The sequence below is a fragment of the Ambystoma mexicanum genome, chromosome 2p (genome assembly GCF_040938575.1).
Source record: "Ambystoma mexicanum isolate Mex_15411 chromosome 2p, UKY_AmexF1_1, whole genome shotgun sequence".
Lineage (NCBI taxonomy): Eukaryota > Metazoa > Chordata > Amphibia > Caudata > Ambystomatidae > Ambystoma > Ambystoma mexicanum.
In genome coordinates, this window is record NC_090923.1 from 77,648,675 (window position 1) to 77,673,763 (window position 25,089).

At 48.3% G+C, this 25,089-nt stretch overlaps 1 protein-coding gene across 3 annotated transcripts in view; it reads left to right on the top strand.

Moving 5' to 3' along the window:
- USP19 (ubiquitin specific peptidase 19) overlaps window positions 1-25,089 on the top strand; it is a 1,845,650-nt gene that overhangs the window by 1,367,157 nt on the left and 453,404 nt on the right. For all 3 annotated transcript variants that reach the window (XM_069643288.1, XM_069643289.1, XM_069643291.1), the window contains exon 23: window positions 5,376-5,528. In XM_069643288.1, coding sequence (XP_069499389.1) covers window positions 5,376-5,528 — 153 coding nt within the window. The remainder of the gene's footprint in view (window positions 1-5,375; window positions 5,529-25,089) is intronic.

The window sequence follows — 25,089 nt, forward strand, 5'->3', positions numbered from 1 at the left end:
ACACCTCCAGGGGAAAACGGTTCTATTCCTCACGGACAGTACTACGGCCATGTATTACTTAAACAAGGGGGCACTCACTCTCTAGGCACTCACTGTCCCAACTGTCCCAGAACGTATGGAAGTACCCTCTCAAACGCAAAATGTACATTCCATGGGAACTCAATTTTCTAGCGGATGTACTCAGCAGAGACTTCCCCCTACCCGAAGAGTACGAGTGACTGATACAGGAGGACATTGTAATCTGCGTCTTTGCAGAATGGAGCGTGCCAGAGATTGACTTGTTTGCCACTCTTTAGAACGTCCAATGCCCAGATTACACCTCCAGGTACCCTCCGAACCGCTGCAAGGGGAATGGTCTTTGGATAACATGGTCCGGGAAATTTGTCTACGCTTTTCCCACCCGATTCCCCTGCTCAACAGAATAGTGCACAAAATGCACCAAGCGCCAGTCAGAATGATTATGGTGGCCCCTATGTGGTTCCGCCAGCCTTGGTTCTCCCATCTCATGGCAATGTCGGTCTCCCCTCCCGGGAAACTTCCATGCCCGTACAACTTGCTGTCTCAAGACCAGGAGGCAACACTACATCCATGCCCCCGAACTCTCAACTTAGCAGCTTGGATCCTGAGGTCAGAGTTCGGGCACCTCCAGCTCCCTCAAAGATGCATGGACATACTCAGAGAAGCACGGAAACCTAACACCAGGCATTGCTACTCCAGCAAGTGGAAGCGCTTTGTCATCTGATATAATGGCAAGTGCAGCAATCCTATTGAATGCTCACCTAAAGATATCCTCTACCTAACTCACCTGTTAAATTCAGGTTTTCCATTGTCTTAAAGTCCACTTAGCTTTGCTTTCGGCATACACCATGTCCCAGAGCAAGGTCTCATGGTGGACAATTCCTGTAATTGAAGCCCTTTATGAAAGCGGTAAAGAGACTTCATCCCCCTATTTCCAACCCAGCTCCAGGGTGGGACCTGAATATTTTACCAGACTAATGGGGCCTCCCTTTGAACCAATGCACAAGGCTAGTCTTAAGCACTCGCCTATAAGACTGCCTTCCTGGTGGCGATCACCTCTATAAGGAGAGTTGGTGAACTGCAGGCCCTTTCAGTTCAGGACCCATTTGTCACGATTCACAAAGATAAGGTGGTTTTGCGCACACACCCTCGCTTTGCCCCTACATTTATCTTAAAGTTGCATGTAAACTAATCCATAGAACTACCCACCTTTTTCCAGAACCCCACTAACATGGCGAAAGGAAGCCTCCACACACTGGATGTAAGGAAAGTGGTTAGCTACTATCTGGAAAAAACAAAGCCACTAAGAAAAACAAACCAGTTTTTCGTTTCATTGGCATGCGGGAGAGAAGGGGATCCTGTCTCTAAATCAGCTATTTCCAAGTGGATCGTAAACTGCATCACACTGTGTTACACCCTTGCCAAGAGAGATCTACCCTGCACGACTAGAGCACACTCTACGAGGGGCACAGGGCTACCATAGCATTCATTGCAAATGTTCCTCTTAATTCCATTTGCAAAGCAGCAACCTGGAGTTTTGTACACACCTTTAGACAACACTACTGCCTAGATACACACTTTAGGTCTGATTTCCAGGTGGGACAAGCAGTGTTAAGACATCTTTGCTACGGTTCCTTCTCACATCCCACCACCATCTCTGGGTACTGCTCACTAGTCTATGCACAGCATGTGATTCTAAGCAGATTCACGAGCATCTGAAGACATGCATTACACACCGTAATAGCATTTCTGATGATTATATCTGCTTGGATTCACATGCGCCCACCCTTCCTCCCCTTGTGGAGTAGAAGGAGCTTAGACATCTCTCTCATCTGTACTCGCTCCCGCTGACTATAAGGCTCCCTCACGGCAGAAAAAACGCAACCAGAGGGACCTCGACACATTGGTGATTTTGGGTATGCTACACGTCACGTTAGGGATCGTGTTAGTCACACCCATGTCAACGTCCCCTTTCGATCGTCGAAAGAAAGATGCAATACTCTGTGATTTCCTCAAAATGTTGGAGTATATGCACAGCATGTGAATCTAAGCAATAATCAGAAATGCTATTACGGTGAGTAATGCATGTTTTATTATTGAGTGTTCCGTAATATCACCTGCTTTTTTCATTTCCTAGTGTTTTTTGCCTAGAGTAAATAGATTATTTTTGTCCTTACCTGTCTAAATTAAATTGTGTGTGTGCTTCACTGTGTGGACTCCTTGTGGAACCCTGACCCCACTCATTCTCCTGAGAGTAAGCCTTACCCACTCTTTACGCATACCTTGTATGGGTTTTGGCTAACCTCTGTTGCCATGTTCACTATAACTAGGGTGGCCTCCTAAAATCTCTCCACCAGGTCAGATTCTAGCAATCCATCTTAACAATGGGGATATTTTGGTATCACCCTAGCTTTTTAGACCTGTTAGTTTTGCTTACTTGTATATGTGCCTAAAGACAAACTGGTGTCAGCAGATACATTTGTACCATTTTTACATTGTTGGTGTCTAAATTTGAATTCACAACGTTTATGGCAATTAAATGTGGCTAGTGCTTGAAAATGTCTGTGCCACGAGAAATTTCATCTATTCTCTGGCCATAATGTTTTCCCTTCTTCCTGCCTTGCCCAGGTCAGGAGGCCCCATGTACGGTCATGCAACTTATATGGGATATCATACATTACTGAGAAAAGTGCTGCCTTTGCAAGCTTGCTTTGCTTGCCTGCTTGCTTGCTTGCTTGCTTATTGGGCCCAGGAAGTGGTGTAGACCCACTTTATTCCTGTGTTGCCAGAAAGTCTAAATGTGGAGCAAATGTGAAACCTGTAGTTGTCCCTGTTTGGACAACTACTGGCAGTTTGAACGGTGCAGATCCGTACCACTGGTGAGCTTGGACTTGCTTTCAGACTGTATTTTGGATGAGAGGACTCCTGCAGCCATTTCTAGAGGTCATCAGTGCGATTAATAATCCCTCGAAAAAGCAGTGCCTGCGGAAGATCTGAAGATCACTCCTTGAGTGGCTCAGCATCCCTTCCTGTGTCCGGCCTGGTGATGCCTTGTGTGCCTACCGAAGGTCTGAGGACCATGAGTGGTGCTTCAGCCCTGGGACTAGTGGAGACCATTAGTTGCGTTGCCTTCTCTGGGTTCCTATCCTTCTGAGCCTTTGGAAGTGTCCCTGCACTGCCTGGGGGACTGACCAGCTCTCTCGTGGGCTACCTTGCCAGAAGCTTCACTGTTCTGTGTTCAAGCGTCTTCTCCCTGCATTTGTGTCCCAGCATCAAGGGATCTTGACCTGTAGCAACTTGTGTAACTGCAAGTGGAAGGGACACTGTTTGTTGCATGTGTGCGGAAACCCGCTGCTGGAACTCTTATTTCTCCAACTTTCAAGTGTACTGAAGACGCCTGCATCGGTTTCCTGCATTTCTTCAGAGGTTGAAACTTAGAGTTGCATCCAACCAGAAGAATCTTCAAGCCTGCAACTCCTTGTTGTCACACAACCGAATTGGCACCGGGACATTGACCCCCCCCCCCAAAAAACTACAACCATACAACCACATCTGGGAAAATCTGAGTCGGGGGGGGGGGGGAGGTGCAGGGCGGTAAGTAAACGTAGTGTATCTGTCTTCCACCCCATCCCATCCCATCCTCCATAGGATAACATTAGGAATAAGTCCCTTTTGTCTCCTGCAATGCATTCTTCCATTCTACTCACTTTTTGGTCACCGAACCTGGGTAGAGTTACTTGAAATATAATATATATACTTACCTTTAGTACAATTATTGAAGAATTATAACCAACGCCAGTGTACTGTAACCTTCAGAACTCCCTTCAGAGGAGAAACATTGTGGCTCCTGTGTATTTTGGGCACAGGGGCCTTTGGGCACAAGACCCCCTTCATAGGGTTTGGACTGCTTAAGTTAGAGAATTAACTTGTGACCTTGTTAAATCATTTATTGCATTTAAGCTGCTTACTTGATTGTTAAATAAGTCACTTTAATACACATTATTTAACCTATGGTGAATGTATATATTTGTATAGAGTCTTTTGCGATACTACCTGTTAGATTCATTTTTCAGTGTGATCAGAAGGCCTATAATAAAATAGTGTTTTATACTTCCCGTCTAAATTGAATTATGTGCCATACTGTGTGGATTCATTGAGGGCCCATGACCACACTCTTGCTCCTGAGAATAAGCCATAACTGCTCATCCATGAAACTTGCTTGAGCAAACCTCTCTGTTCCCTGTTCACTGTAACTAGGGTGGCCTCAAAATCTGTCCACCAGGCCAGATTATAGAAATCCATTTTAACATAGAGTATTTTACGTGTCTGTAAAATCATGTTGGTATTGATAACTTGTGTAGATTGTTTGTGGTCATTGGGCAAAGTTTACTGGTTTTCTCTTCTTTTTTTCTGTTCCGCTTCCGTCTGTGCTAGCTGTGCTTTGACCAACATTCTCCATTCATAAGAGCGAAGACTTTTTTTTTTCTCCACACTACCGTTTTGGGTTTCAGGAATAACTTAGTAGAATCCCTAATAAAACATGTTTGTTTTTTCATACCCTCACAAGAGGACACTTCATATATCTCCCTTGGAGATCTAATTAGATATCCCTAGGTACGATTATAAAAAGAATAAAGTAAATAATATAAAAGACAGGAAGGAGAAGTAAAAAAAGAGATGGGTAGGAAACAATGAAACCAAGTTTGTGATAAGGGGACGGGCGTATGAACTCACTCCAGTATCAAAGAAGTGTGAAAGAAAATCTGCAAATAGTTAGCAAGGGGTATTGAGTGGGGGTTATCTTCCGCCCTCCGCCCCCCCCCAATTCCAAACAAATAAAACTGTAAAACCTAGAAACAAATGGCATATGTAAAAACGAACTAGTAGTGAGACGCGTCCACAATGTCAAATGTCAAAAATGCAACTGGAAATGAACTCAAGCAGCTAATCTAGAATAGGCTTGATAGTAAGAAATGAGGTTACCGTCCATTTTTAGTGGCAACAAGATGCTGAGTAGCACTTGTTTCTTAAAGACTTTAAGGGACAGAGGTCGAAATCTAGAAAACCCTTAATTGTTTTGTCAACTTATGTATCATGTAGTAATTCGACCTCTATTTGAAGCAAGCTATTTAGAGCATATTTTTTTCAGTTCTTCCAAAACCTTCTAAATTGTTGATGATGCTTAGCAGAACCTGATCATGAAATAGTATCTTTAACTTCAGCACAAAATATAGCAAAGAGCAATATTTGTTCTTCCTTTGTACTTTTGTGCATGTATGAAACAAAATTTGTTTTCAGTATTTTCAATTGCATGTTTTTGGCATAATTCACACCTTATTTCATTTTTTCCACGGCAGGTACTGCCCTACTTGCAAGCAGCATAGGGAAGCATCCAAGCAGCTTATGCTGTGGCGGCTTCCTAATGTTTTAATTATCCAGCTGAAGAGATTCTCCTTCCGCAGCTTTATATGGAGGGACAAAATCAATGATATGGTGGATTTTCCAGTGAGGTGAGTGCCAATACTTTGTTACAACTAGTTTTGCAGCGTCATATAAGTTAATGTGATTGCTTCAAATGGTGGTCTTTTTGGAGTGGTTCCGTCTCCAGTGATGCTGATATTTCTGTGTTAGGGAAAAGGTCCTCAACGCCGGCTCTTTTGTGATCCCATTGAACTTTCTCCTGCATGGCCTACTGCCCTTTTTCTCCCCCAGTGAGTCTTCATCCCAGGCCTCACTAGGGTACAACTCTATATTGTACTCTGTGAGACATTAAGCTTTTAAGTGGGGTAGCCGAAATGCAATCTGCTTTTCCTTGGCCAGTAGTCTGGTCTAGCTAGCTTCTGGGGAGCACCTGAAAATGATGGCTGAGAATCCATAGCAGTTTGCCCAGCTGCTGGTCAGACATATCGAATTTGGTAGCAGATCTACTTCCTGGCACACCTTTGCATTAATACAATAGAAGGAGTTCTAAAGCTTTGTTTGGGTGATGGGAATCTAATGTGGCCTGACCATCTTTTTTTGTTTTGGTTTGTTTGTATTTACATTTTTATTAAGAATGTAAAGATTACAATCAGTGTTACATTGCATTTTACAAATAACAACATATATTCACCCCACCCATCCACCTTCACAGTTGTGGTATAGTAACGGCACAAAAGCAGCTTTACTCCATCTATATAGTATATAGTCACTTAGGCATAGATTACAAATCCAAGACTCTTTCCCAAAATATTCATATAGGTTTATTTTCTTATACAAGATCACCCTCTATTTTGACATTTGCTGTAAATTATCAAGCATGCTTCATACAGACAGCATTTGCTAATTCATCCAATTCTGCAGTATAATTTTCTTTGCAGAAAGCGATGCTCTAAATAACCAACATCTCTGCGGAAAAGACAGATCCGCTATTGTCTCTTCTTCCCCCAAAAAAATGCTAGTAAAAATCATACTCCATCCATCATCAGTACTTTTATTTATAGTCAGTGTCACTTCTTTCCAGAATTCCCTCAAACTGCGACATCCCCATATCATATGCTCAAAAGATCCCACTCTGTGTTTGCATTTCAAACAAGCTTCTGACTCTTAGTAGGCCCCTTTCATACAGTTTCTGTGGTGTCCAGTACAGTTCAAGATTTTAATCTGTTTTGAGTCAATCACCTCTGAGCATTTGTCCAGTAATTTCCCATTAGCCACCTTATATTGTGCCAGGTGTTTATATACCTTTGAGGCAATGTGTCCATCCATCTTGAAATCTTGCAACCAATGTTTGCATTCTTCTGGAATTCTGTCCTCCACAGCTCTCTTCAGTCTTCGATATTCCCCGAATGTTCAATCCTTTAACTCTTTTTCTGTAGTCAATCTACTGAAATTGATCAATTCTTCTCCTTCGAAAAGATCACCCAGCAATTGAATACCACTCAATAACCAATTAGGCCAAAACAATGTTTTCCCTTCCATTTTAATCTCTGGGTTTAGCCACAATGATGTTACTTGAGTAAGGAGAGTTCTTTATTACTTTGCCTCATAAGACCTTTCCAGCATTACTTCAGGAATTTTGATGGCGCATACGATTTGCATTCCTCTGCGTCTTCTGATGTCAACATCGTTCTCAGAGTCAGTGGTGTACATCTACAATTTTCTGCAAGTGTCCAAACATCTAATGAATTCTCAATGAAAGGAAGCAAATGTCTTGCGCCGAAAGCCAGACAATAATTTTCAAAATCCGGGATTGTCAATCCACCGTTTTCTGTCTGTATTTGTAATTTCCATCATTTCATTCGAGGTTGTTTCCGGTCCCGCATGAATGAATATATCAAGCTCTACATCGTCCTCATTAACTTCTTTTTTGCCACCTGTTTGGCAAGATTTGGAGCAGTACCCTTTGGGTGCACTACCACAACCTTGACCTCCTGGTAATAGAAACCCAACCTTGGCTATAAGTCTGTGTTAGGGCAGTTTTTCTGAAAACCCACTAAGGGCTTAGTAAAACCATTCAACTGAGGCAGTACAAGACTCCACTCTTAGTATAAGGCTGTACCACCGGAGTTCATGGTAGCGTAGACGGAGCAGCCAGGCTTATCTTATAAGGGAGAGAGGTCTGTCTAATCAGTACAAGTGAAATAGTAATACAAATGATCCAAAGAAACACTGAAACATTTTGTATTGTAAAAATAAAGGATTTATTTAAATCTAGGTACGCCCAGATAAATCTAGGGGTAAGTACTAACACATTATATGAAATAACAGTATAAAAACACTTACATGAAAGTACACAGACCCAAATATAGACCTTATTTGAAATAACTAACAGTAGTTCTAGGAAAGTCAAAACCTTGTCATTCCCATTCAGTATAGGTCAACCCTATTCTTGAGAAGTAAAAACCAATGGTTACTTTTTACGTTTACATTCAGTAATGCAAGGGCAGTAGACCCTTCCAGTTGTAAAATGATTCTCAGTACAAATCAGTCAACTGGACAATATACTTTTGGTGAATAGTGAAATGCTTATTCTAGGTCCAGTAAAAACCTAGAACTACTTTTGTGATAACACAGTTATACTAGGTGAATAAAACATTAGGATGTAATATACAATCACAGGTGCTTTTGAAATCAGGGAACCCCAGATTGAGGTAAGCAGTAACTCTTGTAACTTATTTTGGATGGCACACAGCTAACACAAGGTAAGTAAAACCCACATACTATTTTAACCTCACAATGAAGGGGGAAAGTAAATCCCAATGTTACACTTTTTCTGAATGACTCAGTTATTCTAGGTAGACTTATTCTGGACAGGGTAGCAACAAGACAGTGGAAGCAAGACCCAGTTGGGGGACACACATACAATTATCCTCAAAGGACTAATCTGGCGATACCAACAGATGGAGAAAACTCATACAATTACCCTGCAGGAATAATCTGATGAAATCGACACTTTACTTTTGGGAAGAGGCACAACCTAATCACAGGAGAGTAAAATACCTTCACATCTACTTTCTGTTAGACTGCTAAACTGTTGCTAAGGAAGAAAAGATGTTGACCATACTTTTAAGAATAGTGCATCACACATTCAAAATCAGTGAGATCTTTTGTAACTGTTCACTATCAGAATTACAGTTATCAGCCAACACTTTACAAGTAAGTTACTTTTAAACACTTTGACTAGAAAATAAGATAAGTCCCAATCCCTTGAAAGTCTTTACCTTATTCTTGGAGCAGGAGTGTTCTCAGTGACAGAAGGGGGGGGTCACTAGGACTAGTGACTAAGAGGCAGTGTCAGCCTAGGTTCTTTAGGAAAACTGAGCAAACAGGGGAGTACTCTACTTTAGAGTTAGAAGAGGGTCCAGGGGCTTCACAGAAGAAACCCTAGCAGGATTCTAGCAGTGGGACTGGGTGCACTGGATGAGAGGTCTCCCCATCACAGAAAATAACCCACAGCTACACAGAAATCCTAACAGGGTTAAGGTAAATACATACCCAAGCCAACTCAGTACCTCAGCATTGAAGAAGATTTTGCAGCCGGAGAACTTCAAGGTCTGCAGCCAAATATCCAGACAGTGGATTCCTTATCGTGGAGACTGAAAACAAAACGTCAGAAGGAACTTTGCTGCAGGGATCAATGAAGAAAGCTCTAGGCAAGGTTTCCCTCGAGGCTGATTGCGGTTCTGCGGATTTGGCACCTTTTCAAGGAGCACAGAAGAAGACAGAAAATCGCGGTTGAATACTCGTTGTTACAAAGGTCCAGCACTCTGTTGAGGGGACTTTTTGGTCTCGATTCATGTCTTTGGAGATCCACCAGGATGCCCACGAAGTTTCAGCGAGATTCGGAATTCAGAAGACGGTGCACCGCTCAGTGGCTCAAGGTCCCAGGGTATTGTGGTATTGCAACAACGCAAGGTCGCAGCAATGTGTGGGACGGCTCGAAATACACGTCGTCTTAAGTCTAGTGCGTCTCACCAGGCTCTGGGTCAGGGTCTTCATTTTTGGAGTCCCCAGGTCAATTAGAAGGAAGGGCTACAGCAGGCTCCGGTTACACAGCAGGCTCTTTGGCCGCTGAAAATCGTTCTGGCGCGTTTCATCTTCATCTTCCTCTTCAGTTTCAGTTCCAGTGTTCGACTTTTTCTCCAGCTTCCAGGTTCGCAGTATTTATCAGGAATTACAACACAACCTCTGCATTCTCTCCGTGCATTTTACAAGAAGGGGCGGTCTGGTGGTCCAATCAGGATTTGTTCCCATTCAAGCAAGGCGTAAGACAAAGGGCTGGGGAGTTTTGGACTCCTTCCTCACTTCTTGCCCACACAGACTGGAGCCTGGGCGGAGAGTCCAGGGGTCTCCCGCCAAAGACATACATCACAAAAAGGAATTTACCACCCAGGATGTCAGGGGAAGGAGCAAGAAAAGACCAACACTAAAATGGCGAACAAAGAAGACGGGGGCCATTTTGACAACCTCGGGTCCCTTTACTGGAGCTGTGAAAACAGCCCGTGGTAAAGGTGCACCAAATTAATACAAGGCATCACTGCCACAAGCCATTGAAGGTAAGCTTGTCACTAACAGAATTGTTAGTTTTAATGTGAAAGGGGATACATTTTATCTCCCCAGCACTCCACATAAGGTGGTGTGCGCTGGTTTCACAGAATAAAATGTAAAAGGGATCCAAAGATCCTTTCTACCCTTGGGAACTGTAGTTCACCCAAGGTTAGCAAAAGAAAGTTAAAAGGGGGGCCCCTAGGGCAACCCAGCAACAACAGGCACTTATTGCCAATACGTTGTTAAAGAGTATATCTTTAAAAACACTATGGAGAGTCCTAACAATGACACCCATAAAAAGAGTTAAAGATTATGTGAGTGTGGAAAAAGGTTCCCACTCACTGAGGTATTAAGGAAAAATATCCCACTAGTAATGCAAAAGGTTCTGGGGTTGACCCAGGTCAGGAGGTTTTAACACTTCTGTGAAAATCTTACCTAACAGTCTGTACTACACAGACATTCACAGTGACAAGTATTCAATTAAACTTTTGCACTCAAGGTTTCTTATTTGAACAATTATTTATTTAACAGTCGTTGAATAAGCCTTCTTCAGGAGGGAGCAAAATATAAGTAACACAAAAATACACTTCAAAATACACACTCTTAGTTTCTCTAAATCAGCAAGTACCCCTTTAGGAAGGCACACAGATGGTTCCTACACCCTGAGGTGACTTAAATAACTAGGACACTGTGGACATTAATATATCACTGGTACATTTAGATCAATACTGAGTTTGGTGTCAAGGAAAAGGGTTGAGAATAAAATAAAGGTTACACAAATATTCTGAAGCAGGTAAGTACTTTTGAACTCCCCCCGCCCCCCCAATGCAAAGTAAATTAACCCTTTCCTGGAGGAAAGGTAAAGCACAAAGTCGGAGGTAAGAAGTCGGCTGCAACGATGGGCAAACTACAGATCTGCGCCAATTTGCGGTTCCAGCTCCTTTCATCTCCTTGCGGCTCTCGAACACCGCTGTTCTCGGATACCACTTTGTACTTACCTCGCATCTGGGGTCCAGCACTCTGTTGATGTGGCGCAGGCTTGGTCAGTCCTGCTTCCTGAGCGTCCAGAGTATCTTCCTGGAGATTGGGTCCGACTTAAAGACACTCACTCGATTCTTGTGTTCCTCACCCTGGCACTTCGGATCCTGCAGCAGCAATGGAAGTAAAGCCAGCTCCGGGAGGATTTGTCTTGTTGTTGATTGGTCCCACCAACCCAAGGGGAGAAGTCGTCCTTTGCAAGTCTTCTCTACTCTAGGCAAATTCAGAGCTTCAGCAGTGAAGCAGGGCTTCACCGGGCAAACCAACGGTCCAGGAGTTGCAGCAGTTTCCTTCGTCCATTGGTTGACTTTACCTTCCAAGCAAAAAGCCTTGCCTTTTATGCAGATTTCTCCCATTCATTTGCAGCCTATCTGTCACTCACACAGCATGGTGGCTGTCCTCCGAGAACAGCCCTCCAGCCAGTCACCCTTGGGTGCATTCCCGTAACCAAGGAGACTAAGCAGAGGGCACCTTCCTCGCTTACAATGGTAGGAAAAAGTAAACCACTGCCACCAGCCATTAATTGTAGATAGTTTAACGTATAATAAATGTTACATGAGAAACTAGATAAAGGGTAAACTAAGTTACCCCTCAGCACCCTATGGTAAGATAGTGTGTGCTGGGTCTAGAAAGTTACAAAATGTAAGTAAAGTCAATTTCACTACACTGCTCTTGGAAACAGTATTTTTACCAAGAGAAGGTATTTAAACCTTTGGGAAATCTAAGAGACTTGCCTGTGTCACTGTACCTAAAGGTGCTGTGTGTCACAATGTAAACGGGGACGTCGACATGGATGTGACTGTAACACTATCCCCAACGTGATGTGTAGTGTACCCAAAACTTCTCACGCGTCGAGGTCCCTCTGATTGGTTTTTCCGCCCTGCTAGTTGGTTGCCTTATGCGCAGCTCGTCAGAGTTAATATTGGAAATTAATTATTCGTTGTCACACGACCCGTGGTCTTTTAGTCTTTGACTTCTCTTCGATGACCACTTTGTGGATCTCTATGCCAACACCATCCAACTGATGTTTCAGGGACTGGTGCATCGATCGACGTCTGTCTATAGGGAGCTTGTGGCCCTGGGTTGATTCATTTCTGAGAATGGATTTCCTCTTCCCCTCTTTCTTTTCTGGTCTGGCTGCCACCCTTCACCTCTGCTATGGAGAGGACTCCATTTAAGTTTTGTCCGTCTTGCAACAGAAAATACCCCTGGAAGGACGCCCATCATCGCAAATGCAATAGGTGCTTACCTCGTGACCATGCCGAGCGATCCTGTAAGTCCTGTAAACTCTTTTGTCCTAAGACATTAAAAGATAGGAGGACAAAGCAGTGGGCCCACGCGATGCAGGCCGAATGTCATTCCCCAGTGACAATTTCGAGTGACGAGGACTCAAGCGGCGGCCATGGCTCTGATATGGAGGCCATAGACCTTTCGGCGGAACCGTCAGGTTCTATAGTGCCTGTCCCCGACGGGCAGGCCACCGGTACTGCTATGGGGAGATCACACCCTGGCGACAGGGGCACACATGCATCACCCAAGGATAAACATACAAACCCCTGCACTTCCTTGACTCATACGCCGAAAAAAAGCATCAGAAACCAACAGGCCCGCTGTAAACTTTGACGCTGCCTAACAAACGTTTGGGTGCCCTCCCAGCATCCATCTTCTCAGCATGCGACCGGGCATTCCATTCATAAGGGAGTCTCTTCAAAAAAGCACATGAGTGCCGACATGCCGTCTAGGAGCATGTCGGCTTGAAAGGTTTCGGCGTAGCCCTTAACCAAGACAACGCCTATAGGCACGCCGAAAACTCCTGCAGGCATGTTGAAATCCTGCATACACCTGCCAGAGTTACGCAAGAGTCTTGCGTGTATTTATTCGGCAGCAGAACAACCAGAAAGCACCCCCTCTTGTTGGAGTACACTGAAGGAGCCCAGCCTCTCTCTCTCAGGCTTTATCTGATAAACCTCCTCCCTCTAGTGAGCCTTTCCCTCCTCCAGACACCTCTGCTTCATCGCTTTGGTCCAGAGAGAGGTTCAAATATGACATGGACAAAATGTCAGTTTATAGACTTTTCTGAACGGTGTATTACTCCCAAGAGACCTGGGGAGTAGGATTTCTGCCCCATTTAACCCAATGTACATCCGGGGGCATGCCACACCAGACTCCCTGGTTGTTACCACCACCAGCATAAGGGCTGCGGTGCCACTGTCTACTTCAGAGGCTCCCCCCGACAAAGACTTCAAGAAACTCTATGCCCTTGGCAAGCATATCACCACGTCGGCAGCATATTCTACGAGAATTGGTAATAATACTACACTTCTCGCGAGTTATAGTGATGTGCGGTGGAGCCTACTTCAGGAGGGACTCCAAGAGGTCCCAGAACCTGCGCGCTCATGCCTGCTGGTGGTCGTCTCTGAGGGAAGGCAGGTGACGCACAGCATCCTTGAAAACACACTAGACACTGCAGAGGTGGCTGGACGCACATTGGCACAGGGTACTCTTCTTAAAAGGCACGCTTGGCTAAAGAACTCTGGTTTTAAGAAGGAAACTCTGGGATCTTACATAAACGAGCCTGTGGAAGATTCGAATTTGTTCGGTAAAGCTGTGGATGACGCCTTGAATACAGAGAAAAAAGAGCAGGAGACATTGAAATCTCTCAACCAAATCACAGCCAAGCCTTTGCAACAGCGGGAGGTACAAGCTCTTGCCGTTCCTTTTCAGGGCTAACCCTTCTCATGATCTCCACACGGACAGTATGGTGCAGGAGGTAGCCCATTGTCCTCAGGACCAGGTTTGGCTGGCAATACCAGCTTAGGGGACAGCATAGAGATGAGGGTAGAGGCAGAAACTCCACCCCTAGAGGCTCCCGGCCTCTGCATAAAAATGACTCGCCAGTCCGGGTCCTCTCCCATGCCTCCCCGGTCGGGGGGACGGTTGACATCATTCCTTCATGCATGGGAGGGGTCACACCAGACAAGTTGGTGCTCAAGTCAGTCACCCACGGTTATTGTATCGAGTTCCACCGGCCACCGCAAAAACATTCACCAAAGAGCAGATAGCTATCATCAGCACACCTGCAAATCCTGCTGGAAGAGGGGCAGATTCTTCAGGAAAAGGGCACCATAGAAGTCGTCCCCATTCATCAGGTAAAAGAGGTTATTTATTCAGTGTACTTCCTTGTTCCAAAAAGGATCTCAACATGTGCCCCATGTTGGACTTGCGCCCAGCCAACAAATTTGTCAAACCACAAAAGTTCAGAATGACAACATTGCAGGAAGTAATCCCTCTGCTGGTGCAGGGGGATTACACGGCAACATTGAATATGTAAGATGCATACTTTCATATTTCAATGTTACCAGCGCACAGAAAGTACCTAAGGTTCATGATTGAACTGATAGTCCTTGTCCTCTGTCCTTCCCTTCAGCATTGCCTCAGCCCCATGAATGTACTGGCGGCAGTAGATGCTCACCTATGCAGGAAGTCCCTCCCAGTCTATCCTTGCCTCCCTCCCAGTCTATCCTTACCTCGACACCTGGCTAATAACAGGGGATTTGTATGGAACATGCCTAACAAACACCCGGAATACGGTAGATTTCCTCCAGTCTAGGGTTCTCGATCAACGAGAAAAAGTCCAGCCTAGACTCCAACCAAGTCGAGCAGTTTCTGGGGGCTTTAATTCAGACCAAAGACGGTCTTGTCTTTCACTCGTAGCCAATTGTGAATTCACCGTATGCAAAGCCATTTGACCTTTACGGATGATGGCCTCCTGCATCTACCTAGTTCCTCACGCACGTCTGCCCATGCAAGAGTGGCTCTCGAGCCAATGGTGTCAGGCCAGCGGACAATGGAATGATCTAGTGGTTTTCTCAGCAGCCTTTGTTCAGTCTGTGCAGTGGTGGTCCAAGGAAAACCTCTTGCAAGGGAATACCTTCACCACCTCCACAGTAGAAGCCACTCTTACCACAGAGGCATCTCTGGGGTGAAGAGCTCCCCTCCTTCATCAGACGGCGCCCGGCATGTAATCCCCAGCGGTAGCAACCAACCACATAAACCTGTCGGAACTGCTAGCAGTGTTCAAAGCCCTGAAGGCATTCCAAACAGACCTCCATAGGAAGACAGTCCTAGTCCTCAAGGACAGTACCACGGCCATGTATTACCAGAGCTATCCAAGCTGTCACAAAACATATGATGGGCTCTCAAACACAAGATGTTCCTCCCGTCACAACACGTTCCAGAGGAACTCTATCTTCTCCAGCATGGGGTCTGGCATGGATTCACATGCTCATGAATATTCCCCGTTGTCAGGCTGGGAATCCTCGGTAAAGAAAAAACCAGTATCAGTTTCGTTTCTGATCTGTCTTTCGTAGCAATAACCAATCACTGATCTCTGCGTCATACTGACCACAGCCAATGACTGCCCTCTACCTAAACCCCGCCTCTGGCAGCCATCTTCAGATTTTTACCGCACGTTCATGTGTTGGGATCATCGTGCTATTGCTCTCGAGCGTTAGTGCTATTTTTTCACGTTTTTTTTTTTCAAAAAACTTAATTTTTTCGGTCAAAAGAGCCTCAAGCTCCACCGACTCTCTATCCGATCAACGGGGACCCGTGTCGGATTCGTCTGCGCCCCTCAAGGGTGAAGATTCGTCGAGCTACGCTTTTGGAGGACTCCAGAAGTTTCTCAGGCCCAGTCATGGCCCAGGAGAAGGGAAGCTCGACGCCCGGAAAGCTGTTCAGGGTCTGCCCTGGATGCCAGCTTCAGAACGTCTTCAAGGAGGACGAACACTCCTTTTGTCTCTACTGCCTACATGAGGACAAGACGCATGTGGAGAAGGACTGTGCGTTTTGCGGCAACATGTCGGAGCGGACCATGAAGGACCGCCATCAACGTCTCGCCAACTGGCTAGAAGGGAAGAGCCCGTCCGGCGAGAAGAAGAAGAAAACCGAGCGGTCTTCTAAGACCTTTGAGGACGCCCCGGCGCCGGGGGTCCAACATAAGGCCAAGCACCGCGAGTCCGCTGGCACCGGGAGCGCCGAACGGTCGGGCTCTACGGGCGCCAGGCAGGGCGCACCCTCCCCGGCACCATCAACCACGAGCCAACGCTCTGGGTCGGGTAAGAGGAAGGCCGAGCACCCGGCGAAGCTCCTGGAGAGGCCTCGGTCGAGCTCGAAGGCGGAGGGGGAGCGAGGCGGTGTCCCCCCTCTCAAGGATAAGGCGGTGAGCGCACCTAAGGTGGTGAAGGCCTTAATCCATCCGGCCAAGCCCTCTATCGAAACTGTCGCGGCGGCCCTGGCTCAGCCTGTGCAGGCTACACCAGTGGTGGCGACCTCGGGGCTCAGAGTCTCCCTGCCACCTCGGAGGGAGTCCTCTTTTGTGCCCATCGATAGGACCCCCGTGAAATCCCCCGAGGGGAAGAGAAAGGGGGGGGCAGGGCGTCGTCGTAGATTCGGCTTCAACCTCGGAGGAGGAATTGGTCAAGGTCTTAAGCCACGGCGTGGAAGAAGACCGGCCCGTCGGGATGGATCCCGACGCAGGTGACAACGACATCGTCGAGGGTACCGACGGGGCCCCTGATCGCCCGTCGGATTCCCCTCTGCCAGCACTGCAAGACAGCTCGGCGGCCATTTTGTTGGCTATACAGTCCTTATGTTCAGAGATAAGGACGAGACTACCGTTGCCGACGGAGGAACCTCTCCCGTCGGGGGACCCAGAACCGGGACCTTCTGGTGTCCCCCCTACTAAGAAAAGAAGGATCCACCCTCCACCTCCTTTTCAGCCGTCGCGCCCCGTCCAGCCCTCCTCCCCGTCCACCCGAGGGGATGATACGGGGACTGACACGGCAGCGACGGGTACGGACGACGAGGTATACGACGAGGATTTACCGTCGTCGCCTCCCACCAGGGCTTCTCCGCCCGACGAGATTGGATCGTTCCACTCCATGATCACCAGGGCATCCGAGCTTTTCCAACTCTGCCCTGAGGAGAAGAAGAAGGAAGGTTTCCTTTATCAGCGGCGCGAGGCCAAGAGGAAGACGGTCCTCTCAGTGCCTCTATTGGACGACATTTGGGATGAGGGCCTCACCCTCCTCAAGAACCCTTCCACGACGCCAGCTAGAAGAGACCGGTACGAGAAGAAGTACCGGGTCCCGGACACGGCCCCCCTGTGCCTCCGGGCGCAGCCTACCCCGGACTCCGTCGTCTCTGCGGCGGCCAGGAAGAAAGCGGGGGGAGGTGCGGCCTCCACATCGACTTCCCCACCGGACGGTGAGGGAAAGAAATTGGACGCTATGGGACGCAGAGTCATCTCGTCGGCAGCGACGACGATTAAAGCGGCCAACGCCTTGGCTATTGTGGCCCGCTACGATAGGGAGCTCTGGTACAAACTGGCTCCCCTGCTGGACTTCCTGCCGGACGACATGAGGACAGAGGCCCTGGAGATCCTGCAGGAAGGTTAGGTGGCGTCGGACCACGCCATTACCGTTGCGACGGACATCGCCGACACTGGGTTCCGCCAGTTGGGCAACGGCGTTTGCCTTAGGCGGCGTGGATGGCTCAAGGCTACGGACTTCCGTCAAGACGTTCAGACCAGAGTCCTGGACATGCCCTTCGATGGGAACAACCTGTTTGGGAAAACAGTAGACGATTCCCTTCAGGCCATTAAAGCGGACACTGAGACGGCCCGGGCCCTGGGAGTTCTGCAACAACGACGGACGTCCTTTCGGAGCAGCGGAGGCAAGGGCGCCTCCAAAGGTTCCGGCGGCGGCTTCTCCACCTACCGTCAAGCGGCCCGCTCGTCGTCTCAGGAGGCCTACAGAGGACGAGGCAAGTCTGGCGGACCCCGCCGTCGTTGCCAAGGAGGTCAAGGCGGCAAAGCCTCGTCGAAGCAGGATTGAACCGGCCGTGGGGTCGGGCCCCCACCGAAGCACCCCGGTGGGAGGCCGGCTGGCGAGCTTCGTCAGCGTGTGGGAGTCCATCTCCACCGACCGTTGGGTGCTGGACGCCTTGGCCCGGGGCCACGTGCTCGAGTTCCAGAGAAGATGCCCGCGCGTCCCCCCCGTGGCCAGGAAAGAACTTCACGTCCCTCAACTTCTCTTGGAGGTAAATGCGATGCTCAGGAAGGGCGCCATCGAACTCGTCCCAAAGAGGCTTCGGGGCTCCGGAGTTTACTCAAGATACTTCCTCGTGAAGAAGAAGACGGGGGGATGGCGCCCCATCCTGGACCTGCGACGTCTGAACAAGTTCATCAAGGCGCAGAAGTTCCGGATGGTCACCCTCCAGCACGTCCTGGGTCAGCTGGAGGAAGGAGACTTCCTGTCGTCGTTGGATTTGGAGGATGCCTACTTCCATATTCCCATCCTAAAGGGGCACCGAAAATTCCTCAGGTTTGTGGTTCAAGGGCGTCATTACCAGTTCAAAGCCCTCCCCTTCGGACTACGGTCGGCACCCAGGGTATTCACCAAGTGCCTCGCACCGGTGGCGGCGCAGCTGCGCCGCGAGGGGGTCCACGTCTACCCCTACCTGGTCCACGTCTACCCCTACCTCATCCGAGCCAAGACGAGGGAGCTCGCCGTGGTTCACACGGCAAGGACCATCCAACTTCTCACGGACCTGGGATTCTCCGTGAACTACGCCAAATCCCACCTGGTACCCGCGCAAGACGCTCTGTTTCTGGGAGCGAGGCTCAACACAGTGTCTCTTCTGGCCTCCCCCTCGGAGGAGAGGACCAGGACCATCCTGGGCAAGGTGCAGCGGATGTTGGTGGCCGACGCGGCCAAGGTGAGGTCCATCAAGTCCCTCCTCGGAATGATGTCTTCCTGCATCTACCTCATTCCCATGTGCAGGCTCCGGATGCGCCCGTTGCAGGAGTTCCTGGACGCGCGTTGGATCCAAACGACGGGCAGCTTCGAGGAAAGGATCACACTCGACGAGAGTTTCCGACGAGCGATCCGGTGGTGGGGCACCCGCGCGCATCTGACGGCGGGCTCGGACTTCCAGACCCCAGCCCACCAGGAGACAGTGACCACGGATGCCTCCCTGGAAGGGTGGGGAGCGCACACCGAAAATCTGCACGCAAGAGGCCTTTGGCTCCCGACGGAGAAATCCCTACATATCAACGTCCTGGAGCTCCGTGCAGTGTTTTGGGCCCTCAGGTCCTTCCTTCCGTCCCTCAAGGGCAAGGTGGTGAGGATCTTCACCGACAACACCACCACCATGTTTTACATCAGGAAACAGGGCGGAACCAGGTCCCCAGCACTGTCCAAGGAGGCGCAGGACCTGTGGCATTGGGCCATCGCCCAAAGGATATTTCTGGTGCCGTTTCATCTGGCAGGGATAAAAAACACCATCGCCGACTCACTCAGCAGGGAGCTGCGCTCGTGCCACGAGTGGGAGCTACGGCAGGATCTAGTGGATCGCCTCTTCCGACGGTGGGGCACACCCCAGATCGACCTGTTCGCGACGGCGACGAACTCCAAGTGCCGGAGGTTCGCCAGCAGGTTTCCCCAGGCGAGGAGCATGGGCGATGCTTTCTCGTTCCCCTGGGAGGGCCTGTTCCTCTACGCGTTCCCTCCCTTGCCACTGCTAATCCGGCTCGTCAACCAGCTCAAGAGGTCACGGTGCAGGATGATCCTCGTCGCACCTGCGTGGCCGAGGCAGATATGGTTCCCGGACCTTCTGGACTTGTCAGCGTCCCCGCCAATCAAGCTGCCGGTGGACGCGGATCTACTCTCCAGAGAAGGAGGCGCCATCCTCCACCACGACCCGAAATCGCTGAACTTGCAGGCCTGGCTCCTGCAGCGCTAGAGTTTGGAGGATACGACATACCGGCCGACTGCAGAGAGGTTCTTGCAAAGGCCAGGGCGTCCTCGACTCTTAAATGGTACGGACACAAATGGAAGAGGTTCTCTGTCTGGTGCCACGCACAGAAGATTAACCCTCTACGGATTACGGCCCCCCAAGTACTGCCGTACCTGCTGACGCTGGCCAAAGCTGGACTGGCACACGCGTCCATCAAGATTCATCTTGCTGCGATCTCCCGATACACCAGAACCACGGGGCGGACGTCCTTGTGGTCTCATCGTCTGGTGAAAGAGTTCATGAAGGGACTGTTCAGATCGTTCCCGCCGGTGAAGGCTCCGGCCCCGGCGTGGGAGCTCAACGTGGTGCTGACCAAGCTCATGGGACCTCCGTTCGAGCCTCTGCACTCAGCTCCGTTGAAATTTCTGTCGTGGAAAACAGCGTTTCTTGTGGCCATCACCTCCGCACGACGAGTGGGAGAGATCCAGGCCCTTTCCTGCAAGGCCCCGTAATTGACTTTTCATGCAACGAGGGTAGTGCTCAGGACGCACCCCTCCTTCATGCCCAAGGTACCGTCGGACTTCCATCTCAACGAACCCTTGGTGTTGCCTGTGTTCTTCCCGTCGCCTTCGTCGCCGGCTGAGAGGACTTTGCACTCGCTGGATGTGGCTAGAGCGCTAAAGTTCTACGTGGACCGCACGAAGTGTTTTCGGAAGACGTCACAACTCTTTGTGAACTTTGGACCTGTCAATCAGGGGAAGGCTCTCTCGAAGGCTTCCATTTCCAGATGGCTCTCCGGCTGTATCATGTACTGTCACCAGTTGGCAAACCGACCGCTGCCTGGCCGTCCGAGAGCCCATTCCACCAGAGCGATCGCAGCTACCACGGCGTTCCTATCTGGTGTGCCTCTGCTGGACATATGCAGGGCTGCTACGTGGAGGTCGACGCACACCTTCACGAAATTCTACTGCGTCGACCGGGATTCCAGGGAGGAGTCCAGGGTCGGCCAAGCAGTGCTGCGCAACCTGTTCGCCTGAGGTGAGCCTGGTGAGGAGGTAAGATGCTTAATGTTGAGTTTGATGTGATGCTTAATGTTGAGCCTTTGCCACCTCCCGTGGTTGTGCATGTGTGTACTGCTATGTATTCTTTATTCATGAGCATGTGAATCCATGCCAGACCCCATGCTGGAGAAGGAACAAGTTACTTACCTGTAACTGTTGTTCTCCAGCATGGGTCTGGCATGGATTCACATGCGAACCCTCCCGCCTACCCCTCTGCGGCTCTTCACTTGGTCATACTGCCACTTCACGTGCTTCCAAATCTGAAGATGGCTGCCAGAGGCGGGGTTTAGGTAGAGGGCAGTCATTGGCTGTGGTCAGTATGACGCAGAGATCAGTGATTGGTTATTGCTACGAAAGACAGATCCGAAACAAAACTGATACTGGTTTTTTCTTTACCGAGGATTCCCAGCCTGACGACGGGGAATATTCATGAGCATGTGAATCCATGCCAGACCCATGCTGGAGAACAACAGTTACAGGTAAGTAACTTGTTCCTTCTGGCGGATGTACTCAGCAGAGACTTCCCACTACCCGTAGAGTACGAGTGGCGATTACACCAAGACATTGTTCTAACCCGAAACCCAGTGGTCATGAAAGATCTAAAAGAACACAACCATTCCACCTTGTTTCATAATGACACACTTTGTAATGCGAGGTACAGGGAGGAATAAATGATAGTCCAAAGTGAGGGTGGAAACCTTGGGTGCGGATAGTGCAATATGGAATGAGAGAAGAATCTGCGGGTCAGCATGATCTCGAGCCTCCCCTTGTGCCAGTCCCATAGCTTCCCACGCCATAATTATAGAGTAGCATTGTCTTACTATGCTAACTAATGAGGAACGTGACCTTAATTCCCTGGAGAGACGAGCCCAGCTGACCTCATATGATGGAAGACGGACAGGGCTGGGACCAATAAGCAGCCTGTACATGGGCAGCCCGCTCCAAAATGGATCCCCTATGGAGCGGGCCGCCCATGAATAGGGTTGCACCAACAAGCCATGCAGGTTTTTACTGTAAATGTATGATGCAGTGCTCCCTTTTTATGCTTCTGCTTGTAGCATTTCTCGGGCAGAACATTCTCGAGCAGCAGAGTTCTTTGCTGGCCACCTATTTTTTGTGTGATTAAAACTTGTTATCCTTTCTAGAATCTCTTGACCTTTTTTCCGCAACCGGGTTGTACTTCTTCTGGCGTGAGCTTGCAGGGGCGTGCCTTCAAAGGGGAGAAAACAGTAGGGATCATGTCACCCATCTAGGGTAAGGTGGAGGGCGTGTGGACCTAGGTCTTTAGGAAGTAGACCTTCCTAAAGAGGAGATGCCTTAAGCAACTTCTTGAACTATATAAGTGTTAGGCAAGACTGTATGCAGTGCCCTGTGGGAGACTACACCAGCCCTGTCCTCCTGGCAATAGGTAACCCAACCTTTGGTAGAAGGCTGTACTAAACAGATTGGTAGTATGGCTGAGCAGCCAGCCTTATCTCAAGAGGGGTCAATGTGAGCAGTAAGGTTGTTGCACAGATATTCACAGTGACAAGTATTCAAATAAACTCTTACACTCAAGGTTTCTTTATTAAACAATTATTAATTTAACAGTCAGTTGAATAAGCCTTCTCTAGAAGGGATCAATCATGTAACACAACCTATACTTCAATAAATACACCCTTTCAGTTTCACTAAATCAGTTGATACCCATTGGGGATGGCACACAGACACTTCATACACCCTCATGTGACTTAAATAACTAGGCCACTGTGGACATTGATTTATGATTGGCACATTCAGAGTAATACTGAGTGTGAGATCAAAAGGTAAAGTTTTAGAGGGAGAAAACAATGGTTAACAAATATTCTTAAGCAGGTAAGTACTTTTAAAACCCTCCAATGCAAAGTAAATTAACCCTTTCCTGTGGTAAAGGCAAAGAACAAAGTAAGAGGTAAGAAGAGTCTTTCAGGGAGATAGGACAGCCATTGTTACTTGAGCAAAAGTCTAGGTGAGCTGAAACACTTCTTGCAGGTAGGTAAATATTGCACAATGTTTTAGAAAGGTTTGTAGAAAATGAAATCACTGAAGGGCCACAAGCTGGGAGGCTTGTGAGGGGCAAAGCTGTAGCAACTCTGCAAATGCAACCAAGATTAGTCTCAACTGAAAACTAGCATGGCTACACAACAAGTGGTAAGTCCTCTTAGTTGAACAGTACCTTTGGTTAGAAGAAAAACTGCTTCCAGCTGGCTTCGTTTCCTGTGTAGGTCTGCAGATCCTGTGTTCCTGGGCTTCAGTCGTGGTGACAAGAGGGAGGACATCTGGGGACTCCTGCACTACGAATGGAAGGTCGGCGGCAGCAATGGGCAAACTTCAGACCAGCAGCACTTTGCGGTTTCAGCTCCTCGCGTCTCGTGCAAACAGCACCACTGTGATTCTCGGATACCTTAATGGACTTTCCTCGCATCTGGGGTCCAGCACTCTGTGGCTCAGTCTTGGTCAGTCCAGCTTCATGCCAGTCCGGAGGTTCTTCCTGGAGCTTGTGTCCGACTTAAAAGCGATGCACTCGATCTGGTGTTCCTCTCCCTGGCACTTTGGTTCATGCAGCAGCAATGGAAGTACAGCCAGCACTCCGGGGATGTCCAGACGAGTTCACTTTGGGGTTGATTGGTCCCACCAACCAAAGGGGAGAAGTCGTCCTTGCAGGGCTACTCTAGTCTAGGCAAATTCAGTGCTTCAGCACAGCAGCAAAGCTTCACCGGGCAAACCAAAGGCCCAGGAGTTGCAGCAGGAGTCTCTTCCAAGTTCTTCTTCGGTTTCCTTCGTCCAGTGGTCGACTCTGCCTTCCAATCCAAAAAGCCTTGCCTTTTATTCAGGTTTCTCCCATTCATTCGCAGCCTAGCTGTCACTCACACAGCAAGGTGGCTGTCTTTGCCGGACAGACACCCGGCCAATCACCTTTGGGTGCATTCCTGTAACCAAGGGGATTAAGCACAGGGAGTTTCGGGCACCTCCCTCACTTGCTGCCCCTGCCAGACATACTGGAGCCATAGGCGAGCTTCACTCGTGAATCCCTCCAAAGAAAAAATGAACAAAGCGACCAAACCTGGTTTGGCATGCAGAGTAAATCTCAAGAAAGAGCTTTTCAGTAAGTAATGGCAAAGTACTTTTGAAACCCTCCAATGCAAAGTAAATTTGCCTTTCCTGTGGGAAAGGCAAAGAACAAAGTCAGAGGTAAGTGTCTTTCAGGGAGGCAGGACGGCCAATGTTGAGCAAATGTCTAGGTGAGCTGAAGCACTTCTTGCAGGTAGGTAAAAAGTCTTGCAAAATGTTTTAGAAAGGTTTGTGGAAAATGAAATCACTGTAGGGCCACCAGCTGGGGGGCTTGTGAGGGGCAAAGCTGCAAGCTACTCTGCAAGGGCAACCTAGACAAGTCTCAACTGAGAACAAGCATGGCTACACAACAAGAGGTAAGTCCCCTTAGTTTTACAGTACCTTTGGTTAGAAGAAAAACTGCTTCCAGCTGGCTTCTGTTCCTATGTATGTCTGCAATCACCTTTGGTTGCATTCTTGTAACCAAGGGGATTAGGCACAGGGAGTTTTGTGCATCTCCCTCACTTCTGCCCCTGCCAGACACGCTGGAGCCAGAGGTGGGTTTCACTGTGAATCCCACCAAAGACAAAACGCACAAAGGGACCAAACCAGGTTTGGCGCGCAGAGTAAAATTTAAGAAGGACCTTTCCAACAAAAAATGCGGAAAAAAGAAGACTGGGCCATTTTGACAAAATGGGCTCTCATGGGTGTCTTACTGCAGCTGCAATTGCAGCCCGCGGTAAAAACGCACAATGGTAGTAAAAAGTAAACCACTGCCACCAGCCATTCATTGTAGAAAAGGGTAACACAAAAATGTTACATGAGAAACTTGACAAAATGGATACTAAGTAACCCCTCCAGCACCCTATGGTAAGATAGTGTGTGCTGGGTCTAGAAAGTTACAAAATAAAAGTAATGTTAATTTCAATTCGCTGCTCTTGGAAACAGTAGTTTCACAAACAGAAGGTATTTAAACCTTTGGGAAAACTAATTGACTTCCCTGTGCCACTGCACTAAAGTTGCTGTCTGTCACAATGTAAAGGTGATGACTATGGAGTTTTTCAGACTCCAAAGT